Source organism: Trachymyrmex cornetzi, unplaced genomic scaffold, assembly GCF_001594075.2.
Source record: "Trachymyrmex cornetzi isolate Tcor2-1 unplaced genomic scaffold, Tcor1.1 scaffold59, whole genome shotgun sequence".
NCBI lineage: Eukaryota > Metazoa > Arthropoda > Insecta > Hymenoptera > Formicidae > Trachymyrmex > Trachymyrmex cornetzi.
The window spans coordinates 136,416-151,967 of record NW_017299903.1 but is presented as its reverse complement, the minus strand read 5'-3'; the positions used below and the strand labels follow the sequence as shown (position 1 = coordinate 151,967).

The 15,552-nt window shown below is 32.2% G+C and overlaps 1 protein-coding gene across 1 annotated transcript in view; it reads right to left on the bottom strand.

Annotated features, from left to right (window-relative positions):
• The window catches only part of LOC108766424 (uncharacterized), an 84,373-nt gene that overhangs the window by 45,366 nt on the left and 23,455 nt on the right, over window positions 1-15,552 (bottom strand). Inside the window, exon 2 of the mRNA XM_018515707.1 lies at window positions 8,415-8,527. Within this exon, the coding sequence (XP_018371209.1) occupies window positions 8,415-8,527 (113 nt within the window). The remainder of the gene's footprint in view (window positions 1-8,414; window positions 8,528-15,552) is intronic.

Below are 15,552 nucleotides of genomic sequence, written 5' to 3'. Positions count from 1 at the left end.
TCTTGCGTGTCGTACGTGACAAGTATGAACACACACACCAAATTCATAGAATTCGTGCAACTCGCCAAGCGAAAACGTGCCGCTGGAGAGGCGAATCGAGATATATTTTCGCACAAGAATTATTGCAGTAAACCTGAATCACGTCGTAAATTAATTAATTTTTATACGTTTACGAGAACAGCATGCTCATATCAGAAACATAAAAAAAAATAATGTAATACATTCATATTAAAATATCTTTTATATGTGAAAGGGCAAACGATGAAAAAACATATTATATTATATATTGAGAAAATTATATAAAACAAATTTTAATTAAATATAAATTAAATATAAAAGTAACCGTATCGTCATGCGAATTTGTTTTTTGAGGTTTACATCGCTGTGAAGTAAGTCTTGGTTTATATTTATTATAGTTCTCACTTATACTCTACTTATTAATTTAAAGGTTTTTAATCATTACTTTAGTTATATATTTAAAGGTTTTTAATCATTACTACCATCCAGCCTTGTAACTGGTGAGAACGACTCTCTAATGGAGTAAGGGTTACTGCACAACGATTATGACCAAATCATGTCAATTTTGTTAACATCGTAAGTTTACGTCTTCAATTTCATGGATCTTGACTGTTCATCGTATGTTTTTGCTGAAGAAGGCTAGAAAACTAGCCGAAAGATGTACAATCTCATTTTATTTATGTAAGATAAAGCTTTTTGAAGAGCATTACGCATCGATCACTGTGCCAATTCTCAATTGCTCGTTTGTCCTTTATTTATTTTTATTAAAATTAATAAATTAAATATTTCGTAGAAAATGTTTCATGGAATGTTGATAAAATAATGAAAAAATATATTGTTATTATACAAATGTGAATACAAAATTAATATAAACTTTGAAAAAATAATACAAAAATCGGAAAAATTATTTATTTAAAAAAAAATCGCATATATAATTCTCAGCATCATCAGTTTCACTACATTCTTCATGGACTTATTCAGAACACAGATAGTATTAAAACCACCCAATTGACACAAACTAAAAGTAACATAATGTTAATGTTATAATTTCGAATTCTACAATGTTATTCCTAAGAAACGCACACAAGTGAACAAAAAATCAAAATGACTTTATTTTGACACTTAAAATCAATAAACAGTCAAATTTTGTAACCAAAAATCATCATTTTGACATCAAAGTATATAATTTCTCTCGACTTGTTACTTGGCTGTTATGTAACACTATGCGTGTTATATTACATTTATATTGTGAAATACGAAATTACAACATTGATATCATGTTACGTTTTAGTTAATCGACTTGGCAGAGTTCCATATCTTTCGAATTCTTCGCAAATACTGCACTGTTCATTGGGAGGAAACTTTGAATTGTCAATACGTACAATTTTCCGCCGCGAATTGATTTGATAAGAAAAATGATTACTTAAAGACTTTTTAACTTAATTCAATGAATGATATCTCAAAAAACGCACACAATAAAGTATTTTAATAAGGTATGCACAATTAAATAAACAAAATAAGAATCTGATTTACCATCTTATTTTCTAGAAGTCAAAATTATTATCGAAATATGTAATTTCACTTTTCTCACTTTTGCCGTTAACTACATTTTCAAATTATATAACTTATGGTTATATTTGAAAAGAATTACGTCTGGCTTAGAAATTTCACCGCAGTAGCGGCTTCATTTATTGGAAAAGTGCTAAATCAAAATGGGCACAATTATCCCACTTTCCCCTATACAATATATAAATTGCATATGTATATTATACGTATATCTTAGAAAATATGTATATTAGTTAATCACTGCTTCAAAAAATTTCCATAATAGCAGCTGATATAACTGAAAATAGGCGCTTTAGGGACTCAAAGAGAGATGCGATTGGTCGGCGAAAATGGGAGGCAAGGAAGATGTCCTTGGATGCATCAAGGAGACCATTATCGAGGGATGAAAGCACAGAGAGGGTGCGCGCTATCTTTCGAGACACCCTGTGCATAATTTATCACCAGACTAGATCAAGTTTGGCCGTGCGTATCGAGGAGTCTAATCATAATGCATAAATTGGGACGAATGAATGATAATAATATGCCATCGTCAAACCTACTTACAGAACAAAATGTAAATGCATCTTCCATTACCAGAAGAATATTCAAGTAATGTTAGCAAAAGATCATGAAATTAAAATAACCTGAGAAAAAGTTTATCTTATACAGCTTATCTTAAAAGCTTCGTAAAACTAAAAAAAGTAAATTACATTAAAACTCAATCTGATTAAATTAGCCTGATCAAAAATTAAATTATATCGAATATACGTTAATCAATAAAGTGCTTATACGTCGCAATAAGTTTAGATTACTTCGCAAATTAAGCATGTGCGATATCTCTTGCTCATCTTACCATATAAGGCTAATACTCTTTTTTGCGTCCGCTTACACTAGTCTGCATTACTTATGTATATCTCCTTTGTTTCGTATTATATAACGAAAAAGCTACGATAATACAGACTCTTAATGAGCCTTTAATTCATATCCATTAAATCGATAATTAATAGATTAAAGCGACAAAATATTTTGCACTTTGCGAATTGCTGCGATTCCGGAAGAAATAAAAGATAAACCGTTACATCGTAAAACGTTATAACAAAGGCGCAAAAAATCGCGACAAGGTTCAAGTTCAAAGTGTGAAATTTTAACCTTCTATCCTACTTTCGTTAAATACTTGTGAGTTCGCTGCTGCTGAATAAAGACGTATCCAGCAGCGAACTCACAAGTATTTAACGAAAGTAGGATGATAGGTTAAAATTTCACACTAAAACAATGCGATCGAGTAGCGATAAGTTAAATCTGACTAATTTAGGAGAAATCTAAAATGTTTACAATAAGTTATATTATCGTCAATTTTTTACGTGTATAATTGAATGTCACACTGAAGATGACACGATAAATGTGTCGAAACATTTGTAAATAATTTGGTTTAATTCCGAAAGATTATATAATAATTCACAAAAATATCCAGCGTTGGCTTTTTATGCTCTTTAGTATTAACATTTATATATTTTTTTATTATTTAATATCAATTCAAATACAGACAATTTTCTTTTCAAATATCTTATATTTCTCATTTTCCTAATAATTTTTCTAACAATAAAAATTATAAGACAGCCTGGGCTGTAAGTATAAAGTACCTTCTATTGCATTTTTTGGCTATAAAAATCTAAAGAAGGACTAACAAAATATTAAAATTATAATAAAAATAATAATTATTTTTCAATAAAATTGTTTTTTCAATTTATTTTTCGTTAAATATAAATCATTTATATCAATTTTTGGGATACTTTATATTTATGACCAAGACTGTATTTCGGTCTTGATGACTTACAATAGAAAAGTGTTAACTGTAGAATTTCGTCCACGAGGCTTCTATTTTTTTTAAGTTTTATTATCCTGGAAGAGAAAAAGATCCATTTAAGAAAAAAATCTTTCAATGGTCGTTAACCCTATTCCTTCAAGTTGGCGGCAAATAACGAAGCAGAGAATCGTGTTCCTGGATCCCTTGAATGTGATTACACATGGAAGAAGAAAAGGACGAAGAGATAGAGGGAGAGGGGGGGTTAGGGCGCTTGTCTTGATTTAGTAATAACAAGGCACGGTAGTAGAGATGTGCGAGTGACTACATGAAGCTCGCGAAGACGAAGACGGCGACAGCCGGACGGAAGGGAGACGAGACTGAAGCGGCACGAGATGAGAAAGCAAGTTCTCAAAGTAAGGAACTGAGTACACGATGAAGGTACTAATCAGGGTCCCGCGTCTGTTTCGCAATATGCTGAAATGCTGAGAAGACTATTCCTATAACAGACTACACTACGTGAAATCTACCGAAATCTTCATGAACGAAATTGTACGTATAAAAGATGATTCAGGCGAATCGTTAAGTTTAAATTTACATCCATTCTCTTATCTGTCGCCTATCATAATAAAGATTTCATCTAAACGGTTTAAGATATATGAATAATGTAAAAATAGATACATGAATAATGTAACACATATTTATATTTTATAGTCAAAATACAAAAATGTAAATTCGAATTTGTCTAAAGCAGTTCCTTCCTTTTATATCAAATGCTTAATTCAACACAAAAAAAGATTTTATGAAAATATTCAAGAATTTTGCGACACAATCAAAATAATTTCTAAAAAATTTACAGGATAACTCCTATTTTAAACATTTGTCTAACAGATTTTTGGTCGCTTATACACACTGAAAAAAATTTCTGGTTGAAAATGGACGAATCAGAAATTTCTGGTTAAATTCATTAGAATTCTAGTTGAGATAACCGGAATTCTGGTTGATACTATATTTCTAGTAAAATCTACTAGAATTCTTATTTTTACCAGAATAATTATATTAATCAAAATTCTAGTTGTCTCAACTAGAATTCTAATAGACATAACCAGAAAATTCTGATTCGTCCGTTTTCTATCAGAATTACTGTTTAATCCAATCAGACCATTTTTCTCAGTGTATAAGTGCGACTACATAAAATAAATATTAAATCAAACAAATTAATCAAGAAATCTGGATAGAATTTTAAAGAAAAGATTCTAGAAAATGCATTTTATTTATGAAAAACAATTAGAACATAGAATAGTCGAATCAGATATAATAGACATAGATCATGAATAACGCTGATGTAAGATTGAAAAACGTAATATAGCTTAGATGACAGAATAATAGAAATACAGCCATTTATGAAGATAAATTCGCTCAGCACGACACAACGTTGAAATTAACTAATTCGACATCCGACGTTGCGTATCGCGAGTTTCTCGAGGGTTAAAGGCCAACTCCGGGGATTTACAAGGACCTCTGACTGCACGAGAATGCAGCGTTTCAGAGAACGATCCACTGAATGGGATTCGAGTTCCGGTTTCTCGTTATATATAGTGACGATGTGACATGCAAGTACCGTATATAATGCCAACAACCCCGTGTATATACGCGCGTACGCTCGATCTACGTATTCAGCTCGACCTTTGACTGTCGAACTTCACCAGGTGCCAAATCTTACTTGACGAAATCGTTTTAATGATGAAGAAGCTGCACCAACAAATCCATTATGTTGTAAGTGTAAAAAGCCAACGTCGGCATTTTCGTTATTGACCGATCTCAGTGAAACGTATATACTCCCTCTGTTTGACAACAAAAAAGGAAGTAAAAATCTCTTTATAAAGAAGGAACTCAAGATACTTTAGAATGATTGTTGAATATAAATAAGATATACAGCAGCCTTATTCTGTAACTCTTAATGCAAGTTTCGTTATCGTTATAACGTCGTTGTGCAGTTTTTTTTTACCATGATATAAAAGCTGCGCAACGGTGTTATAACGATTACGAAACTTACGTTGAGTGTTACAGAATAGCCCTGCAGGAATAAATTCGCGAAACTCTCTCTTCGCGAAATGTAAGCAGGAAAAGAGATGCTTTGCGGAGTAAATTTTGCGGAAGTTCTCAGACAACCCTAAATACATAATGCTTACTACTTATGACAGCTAAAATATGCTTAGGCATATTCTTAAACTTTCATCAATACGTAACCTGGAAATAGTATTGTAAAATATGTTATACTTAGCAACTTAAAAATAAATCCTGTCAGTGAAGTATTTGGCTTTTAATACGCGAAAAGAATGGTTTTGTTCCAGCATTAAAAAATGTATAGCCAAATATAAATCTAAAAATAATTTTGTTTAACTTTAGACCATCAAAATAATCATATGTAGAACCCTTAAACTGGTTACTAAAATATTAAAACTTTTGTAGCATTATTATAAATGTCCATTAAAATTATTTTAAAATCAGTATCTAAATTTTTTAATACTTCAGCAAAACCGTTCTTTCCGTAATAATATAAATTTTAAAAGCATAATATTATGTATAAATATATTTGTAATAAATCAGAAAAGTAAACTATAAATTATAAGCAATATCAATTTTTTAAATATTTTTGTAAACAAAATTTGATATTTATATCTTTGATATAAATTAGATATATAATAATCAATGTGTGATATAGTTAAAAATATCAATATATTTATTAATATTTAATGATAATATCAATTATGTGAACCTCTTATATCGTGTCGGCACGAGAAAGTCTTAGATGGGAGGAAAGTGGCTCTCGCTGTGTGTGTCGAAAATAATACGCTTTTCTAAATAATGGTCGGAGTTCACACTCCGAGGGAATTACAGGTAGAAAAAAGAAACTAAAAGCTCGAGATACGATGGCGAAAGGACACAAGGGAATAAAGCGATTCCGAAACACGAAATATCCGTTGTCTCATGCTTGTTATCTACGTTTTATTCTTTTATCTGTTGCTCCGAATCGATTTCGCGGAGCACAAATTAGGAATGGAACATGAGATTGGACAATTGTAAACCATATACTTTATGTTAATTAAACATACAGTATGGGATTAAAGATATCTATCGCGCGAACCATCGAATACGTATTAGTTGTGTAAATTTCCGGCAACATGGAATATTTCTCACATGATAGTACATCGTACAAGAAATTCTATTCAAATCTTTTGCTACCGTAAAGAAAAAGCTTAGCCGCTCGTAAAGTCGCGTAACTTGCAAGTTTAACGCTCTCATGACAGCTCAGGTGATTTTATATATTTGCTACGAAGCAGAAGCCATTTGCGTGTCTTCATGTATTTACTTTACCAAGAACTAAAAGCAATAGATGTATTCTTTATAATGTTTGCTATTTGTATCAATATCCAGAGAAATAAGATATCCCATCTCTTGATATGATATTTTTTATTTGTGTATTATTTTAAAATACATTAAATTCATTGTGGGTATTCAAGCAAACTTATTCCTCGCTTTGAACGTTGTAAAGCCCATGTCATACTACGCATTGAAGATTGAAGATTGCAAATTGAAAATTAGAATTCAACCAATCAGAACGAAATAAAATTAAACTTATCTGATTGATCGAATTCTAATCTTTAATTCGCAATCTTCAGTCTCCAATGTGTAGTGTAATATAGGTTTAACGGACATTATGCATAAATGGAATTCAATTGTCGCTAAACCGAGTAAAATTAAGCAGAAATATTGCCGAGTAAAACTATTATACACATTCACATAGATTACGAGACTGAATTCGTGCAACTCATGGTTCTCTACTAAAAAGTATGTGCGTATAATAGTATGTTATTGTATGTTTATACCGAACATTGAGCGCCTCGGACGTTCATACCAATGCGTGACGTGTCGCAAGCACAGCAATTCGTACGATGACACATCAGCAGAAATGGTTTTTTCTATCAACTAGATGGACTGAGAGAGAATTGTCGAAGGATCCCGTAGCACATATAAGAGGCGATTGAAGAATAATCTTCAACGTTATTTGCAACGTTATTTGCAACGATCCGCGGTTGCGGGCAGAAGTTTGTAGTCTTCAAAGCGTTCACGTATACGTTCGTGTCAGTCAACGGAGTATAAACTTTCTAATCGAATTAGAGGTCGGCGCTCCCTTTGCCGTGGCATTTTCAGCGATCAAACAGGTTCTTCGATATGCGAATTTGAAGATTCGTAAAGACATTGTAAAGACATTGTAAAAGGATTGCAAAGTAATTACAACGAGCGAAGAATAGTTTTCAAGAAATATTACTAAACTTTTGAAATTATGTTATTAACAAATTTCGCAAATAACTTAACCGAAATTCACAAAAATACAGAATAACGCGAAAATTCACAATTGCAGTTTCTCCCCCCCCCATATCATGAATATTTGAAATGCAATACTCAAATTTATAATTATTCAATTATAAGTGGAAATTGGGCCGATAAATCGAATAAAAGAAAAAAATCTATTCACAATCCTCAAATTTTGGTAGATTTTGGTGCTTGATAATATTCGTGTGCATTAATAAATATCTTTTTTTACGATCAATGTAATTTGTGGTCTTATTTCTAGCTTCAGTTTTATGATTGCTTTTTAAATCCGATATATAAACCGAACCGGGACGTAGTTTATAAAACTAAAACAATATATTTGCAAATTTGCAAATGAATATTATTAAGAACCAAGATCCGTTTCGACTAAAAATAGAATTCTTTCTCTTATTTGATTTATAATTATTCCTTTATAAATACATATATTATGCAGAATTCGACAACACCATCTATGAGAACCACTGATATAGTGTCTGAAGAGAGCAGAACCGACAAAACGCGCATTACGGAAAACAAACATGTAACAGCAACAGTGTAAATCCGTCTCATGCTTTATGATACTGTCGCGTGGGCGCAGGGGTGAGAGCGAAACAGCCGTAGGATGGATAAATCCAGGGGAATCGGAAAGGCTTTTAAAGAAAAATGTACTCACCGCCATGTCCTCGCTCCTGTAAGCCGTGAGGGTCTGCTCATCCTGCAGGAGGACGCAGTAACAAGGTTCCCAGCATGCCTCGCTGGCAGCCTCACCGACGCAGCATTCGGCTTCTGCAAAAGAGAAAGACGGTCCCTTATGAATAACCCAGGCAAATAGAAGACGGTACCGACGACACCATTGTGCGTGTCGTCGTCCTATGAGAGAGTAAAGTCACCGGTCAAGAGAGTGACTCGCAAAGATAATAAACCGGGCGTCAATTATCCTCCTGAGAAAGAAAGAGTAAGAGCGCGAGTCAAGAGAAATCATCGGTAATGACCGATCGGACGTGTATCCTCCTGCGAGCAAAGATATCGATTGCTTTTCCATAATTGCATCGCGTTCAATTGCGGTTATGATTTACAGAAATAACATGCGTTGGAAAAGACGTTGGAACAATGTAACTATCTCACGCGTTGCAAATTGAAGAGTGAAAGAACGGTACAATAACCTTCAGACGTTCGCGCGATTCAAAATAGAAGAAAACAATATTAAAGAATAAAACAATTCCAATTTACTTTCCAACTTCCAATCTTTATAATTAATAATGTAGTCAAAATATGCAAATATAATTAAAATTTGAAGGAACTTACATGAAGAATAACATTTTTTTCTATTTATTCCGATATCAAATCAATCTTCTTTTTAACTGTACATCAGTCAGGAATGATCGATGTCTTTACAGGTTGAAACAATTGGCATTCCGCAAAGTTTATCTTAGCAGTATCTATATTTGAGCGATAGTTCCGCTACATCCTGTACTCTGGCTATGATTTATGACGTACGTACATAACTGCCTAAGATTTATGCACAGACGTGTAACAACATTATCCAGAACATTTCTTACGTGATGGAAGCAAGAACGCATTACGGTTGGAAACGACCGATGTAACGAGCGAAACACTTCTCTGATAGCTTAGGAGGAATAAATTCTGCCATTAGAAAATTGTCGTTATCGTTCATTACACACGAGTACGCGATCAATATCTTTATACGTAGACACTATTTAAGAGACTTTTTGAGTCGTGACTGTTAGTTGTACATTTCATGACAAGCACTAATACGCCTTATTTACGAGGTGCTGCACACGTATGCAGCTTCCTGCACTCCGATAATTTCACAAGAAATAATGCCTGCGTTTTTCTCATACATCGCCGCGAAAAACGTCGACTGCGAATCATGATTGTAATCGGAGTGCAGACAAAGCGTCGGGATATAACGATTTCAGTTCAGTACCGTCTGACGATTGGGATTGTTTTTGCGAGAAATGAAAGAAAGGATGAAAAAAAGCACAAAGGGAGAGACTGAAGTACAAAGCGATGAATTTAACAAAGAGTTTTTTTAATTTGATGATGCTACCGAAAATACACACAAGTTGCAATTAATACATAATTATAATTTAATATCAGAATGATGTAACACAAAATTTGCGATATTAATTGTAATAAATATAACGGAATGAATTCCTGACTGCCAGCTTTTTATAAAAAGCAGTGGCTTGAAAACGTTTTTAAAGGCATAGTGCCAAGTCATCTTTCCCTATATACCTACTATTATAAAGAAAAACCGCGTGAACGTGATCAATATAAAATTATAAGGCACTCTATGGCGCCTCCATTTCCTTCTTCTTGCACTCCTAATATGCTGAAAAATATAATTTGGAGCAGTCGATTACATCATCCATTATCGAGCTTGTCCCTACAGCATGAAATCTTATGTTCAAAGCGTGAGAAAAAAGTTTTAAATGAATGACAAAGATAATTATTATTTTTCAGAGATTGCGAAAAAAATTAAAAACATATTTTATACATGTATGTTATATGTAATAAATTAGTTTGATATATATATATATATATATATATATATATTTTGCATATTTGTTATAATAAAATTAAGAAAATTCAGATTGTCTTTATGATTTTATATTTGTTTTAAACTACACTTTATAATGTGCTTCAAACAATTTTGCTTTATTATTCTCTTCTTTCCTTTACTGTTTTTATTTTTTTATTAGGGGAAAGTTGCTGAATGCGTACCACTTAACGTATTTTTTATTATATTTCTCATTTAGAACTGATTCGTGTGCAAATGAAGATTAGAAATTGTACTTTGATATTTCAAGTACCTATTATTACACGTTTTATCTTCTATCAATATCAAATTAATTCACTGGGAGTGAGTCTTTTTGCAACATGCTGCAAAAGATCCGATTTAGGCAACCGGTCGCCTAAATCGTACCTGTAAGTATCCCAAATCGTACCGTCTTTGAAATTGACAAAATATAATATTATTTCTAATTATTCTTATACAGGCGTTTGGAACATTGCTCGGATGCATCATGATAGTTTTATCTTTTATGTTGTTCCTAAGCAAAGACAAAATGATGTATCCGAGGCACCATAACCTAAAAGGCAGCGAGTCCGAATGAAGCCATATATAAGAGGTGGTACGATTTAGGAAACTTAATCGATTTTATAAAAATATTTATTTAATCTTTGTAACGGATGTAAATATGTATATCAATAAAAGTAAAATATTCTACAATAAACTTTCTTTTGTGAAAATATAACAATTCAGAATAAAATTATATCATTACATTACTATCGGCTATATAAATTGACCAAAAATTAACATTTGTTATATCTGATTTTTTAAAATGTTGTTTGCACGCACAAAATAAGGTATAGCCTGTTGAATTTTTGTCTACATTACTCATTTTTCATTTCATATTTTTCAGTTCATATTTTTGTCATTAAATGTTGCTTATATTACGTAATAATATGAAATATCGACGAGGTACGATTTAGGTGACCAGTACGCATTCAGCAACTTTCCCCTATAGTATATACTTTATTATTTCATTTTTATTAATATATAAAATTGCAAATTATTTTATATAAATTTTTAACCTCGACTGTAAGCTCAACAAAAATTTTTTAAAGAAAAGAATATTTGATTATTGAATGTGCAATACCTTCTTACTAATCAGATTAACAAATATCAATTTGTCAAGTAAAGTGAAATCCTCTTTTCTATGAACAGGTTAACCGCACTGATTACAAGAATATGTACAAAACAGCAATATGTAAACGAACGATGCGTAGAAATAACGCAAGGAACTGATTTATGTTTAAAGCAAACCACTAACAGTAGTAAACGCAATGGACAAAGATGAAGAGTAGAAATCTGGTATGACGATGGTCGCCATCCGTGTACAATATAGTCGGCATGTGTTTCTTATGAGTAAGATGGTAACACGCTGACAATTTTATGACGATTACGCCGACACACTCTTCACATTGCGCTTTATTTGTAATAATTTTTAATGACATGCTCGCAAGTCATACCGACATATGATTACATACGACTGCCATTTCCTCTGTTCGAATATTATGTTATATGCTTCAATTTGTACTACGCCAACCAACGGTATTAGCGGTCTGACATAAGTATAGATGTCTGTGGCCGAAGAGAAGCCCATGCGGCTGACGAGCAGTGCCGCTGGTGATACCGTTAAATTCTGCGGTACACCCGTTTAGACGAATGTAGGCGTTAATTGCAATCATAGTTATGTACGCGAAATATATCGTGGAACAATGTTAACAATAATATCAGAAAAAAAAATTATGAATCCCTGTCATAAAGAAAAATCTAACAAACACAAAACTCAATGATTTTTTTATCGGATAAAGTACATTTTTTAATACAAAAAAAATTATCAATCTTAACCAATTGAGGATAGTCAATTTTTATTAAATTGTGTATGTGATAGATTTTTTATCTCATAGCGTTTTCAAATAGCAATAGGTTTGAACTTATAATGTAGGTCGGATTAATGATATCACATGTTCTACTTTTGTTTCTGATTGGATGAGATCATGGTATTTTCGGATTAACTGATCTAGATTAGATACTAACTGCACTCGCGAAAATGTTATCAAAGACCATCGTAACATTTTAAAAGAGATTATACTTTTCTTTTACTTCTATATAGGTATTTTCTCCAAGAAAGTTACGTGGTTTACGATTTATCTCCATGTCTTGATATATCGTTAAATATCAACGTTTTGTGAACATTGCAGTTTACTTCATCAGGACAAGTATCAGATTGTTCGCAAAACATAAATGGTATACGTAAATTGCGTAACTTCCTCCAAAAGAGATTCTTATTTCAAATCCTCTTATATATGTATATTATATTTGATATCTTCGATATAAAAGTTTTAGACGCAATACTATCGCGAAACTTTTCAATACATTTTTTTTATATAAAACTTAGAACAGCTAGTGATACATAAATCAAGCGTATCCTCTAGTAAATAACTAAATAAGTACTGCATCCTTTCAATGGCATCATCTTACTTTACTACTCCGCGTTTCTGATTTCGCGAATATTAAAAAATATATCGCACCATGCGAAAGCTACCCCTATTCCCGCGGGTACCGTCGCAAAAAGTTCCTAAATGATTAGTCTCGCTTGGCACTAAATTTTTCGTTACTTCCCGCCACCGCGCTTTTTCCATAATGGACGCCGTTCCATATTCCGCTGCGCGCACGAGATATCGCATTACTTTTATATCCAACGAAATTGTTCACCCTCCGAGCACTCGCGGCACTTTACAGTTCTCGCAAAACTTTCGTATCGTTCGCTCTTTTTTTTTCTTCCCAAGTACCGTTCACTAGCCACAGCGAAGCTCTTCACAGTTGGTTTTCCATTACTTCTTTCTCTCTCGTCGAATCTCGAAAGATACAACGTCGAACTACAGGTTGTAATCAACGAAACAATGTTTGCACTTATACTGGCACTTAACAAGCAATTTCGAAGCAGTTCGCCGATATGCGTATGATTACGTGTTAAAATAATTCCATTAAAAATTTATCCATTAAAAATTCTGAAACTGTACTTTATATATGTCTATACATATGCGTACATGCGTGCGTGCATGCGCGTGTAAAATTTATGTAAGTACATAATAAAGAAGAGTACAATTTTTTGTGACTATTCAGATTCGTTACTTCAATATTTCCTTATGTATATATTTCCTAATTGAATAAAAAAATTATCGTAAAAATAACGCTACAATCAAAGCAAAATTGGTATATTAAAATGAAGTTAATAAAATTCTGGTTTACATCGTTACAAAATTGCTATTAATTATGCTTCAATCATTTAAAAACTAATTCAAAGTTGGATCAACAATTCTAAAGTTTCTACTGATTAAAATATAACTGACAGCGATTTCGTAACAGTGTGAATAAGGATTTTATTCTTTATTTCAATGTACTAATTTTTCCTTAAGTCTAATGTCATTATTATGATAATATTTGGTTTCCATGAAGAAAAATACGTACAAAAATGTAAACATAAAGCAATTCCCAAATGATAACGAAAAAGTTAAAGTTGTACCTTCCCAAAATAAAGTTTTTTATCTAATCTAAGAATTAATATTTTACATCACAAAATTGAAAGACCAAAAAATGAGTAAATTAAGATGTACGTTTAAAAAAATAATTTATTCCAACAAAAATCGAGAGAAACGAGATGTCTCGATTTACTTCGTCTTCCTCAATCGTCAAATAAACAATATTAACAAATAAATAAAAACTGCGTTGTTAAGTGAATATAAAATATAAGAAAAGGTTATACTAAAACTAACGCGAGATTCAGAACATCACAATTTAACATATCCGCAATCTTAAACTATAATAAATACATGATAAATATTTTACATTTTGTTTATAATATGTCTTATATAATATCTTTAAAAATCAGATAAATATTTTATAATAGATAAATATTTTTATATGGAAAAAACTAGAATCTTAGTCAAAATATTTCCATATTTGTATTAATAAGAAAGGGTTTATAGTTACACGGAGAGAATTTTCTTTTAAAATTTACCCTGAAAATATGGTGATTGTGGTACAATACAATATTTTAAAGATTTTTACCATGCACTTCAGTAAAATTGATCAAACTTATTTCATACTTTATTGTAGTTTTATTAATGAATGAGAGAGATTTATATTAAAATTCTTCGAAATACAATGTTGTCCCACGATTGTCATATTTTCAGGGTAAATTCTAAGAAAAAATTCTCTCCGTGTACTCTCTTAACCCCATTTATATTATTTTTATGAATAAAAACATTTTTATGTCATTTTATTATGTTTTTTTTTCTTTATACCTATTTCTTTAAGCTATTAAATAGGTAAGTTCTAAATTTCAAGTAAAAAATTCTGTTAGAACGCACTCTCGTTCTTTACTTTTCACAAAGTTAACAGAAAATATCATGTCCCTTCGCTTGATACATTCCGCGTGTTGCCGGGAAATGGAACCTTCAACTATTAAATTTCAAGTATCGATTCTTCGATATTTCTGTTGTCGAAAATTCTCGAACTTGTCGATACTTTACTGCGAGGAAAGGTGTCGCGCATTTTTACTCGACAAAATCTCTACAAAAAAGATTTCAAGATGCATCGAAAAATAAATTTCATAAAATTATACCGTATTAAATCTTTGGTTGCTTAGTCTTTGGATGCTACGCAAAGTACAAGCATCCAGATAGTTTTTCGACGCATATCCTCAACGTTCTTATGAATGCGCGTATGCTAAGTCTCGTCGCGAGGCCTCCGGCACGTATATGGCGCACAATGGACAATGCTGCGCTGATATCGCAAGAGGCGATTCAAACCACTGCTCCAACGATTACGATGACGATTAGGATTTAAACTCCAACAGAAAGCTTCGCCGCTCTTTGGCGGTTGATCGATCCCGCACCACTGCTCGACGCGTCCTTGAATTCTGAACAATCGATGCGTGCGCTGCGTCAATCGACAAGGCGGCTGAGTATGGTGAAGAGTATGGGATGCATGGAAAAGCTTTTTATATATGTGAATTTTAAATATGGATCTCAAATTAAATCTCAAAATATTAAGATGTCTTACATCAAATACGATAAAGAAAGCCAAGACCGATCAAAGTTGGATGTTTCAAATAATATAGGGGAAAGTTGCTGAATGCGTACCACTTAACGTATTTTTTATTATATTTCTCATTTAGAACTGATTTGTGTGCAAATGAAGATTAGAAATTGTA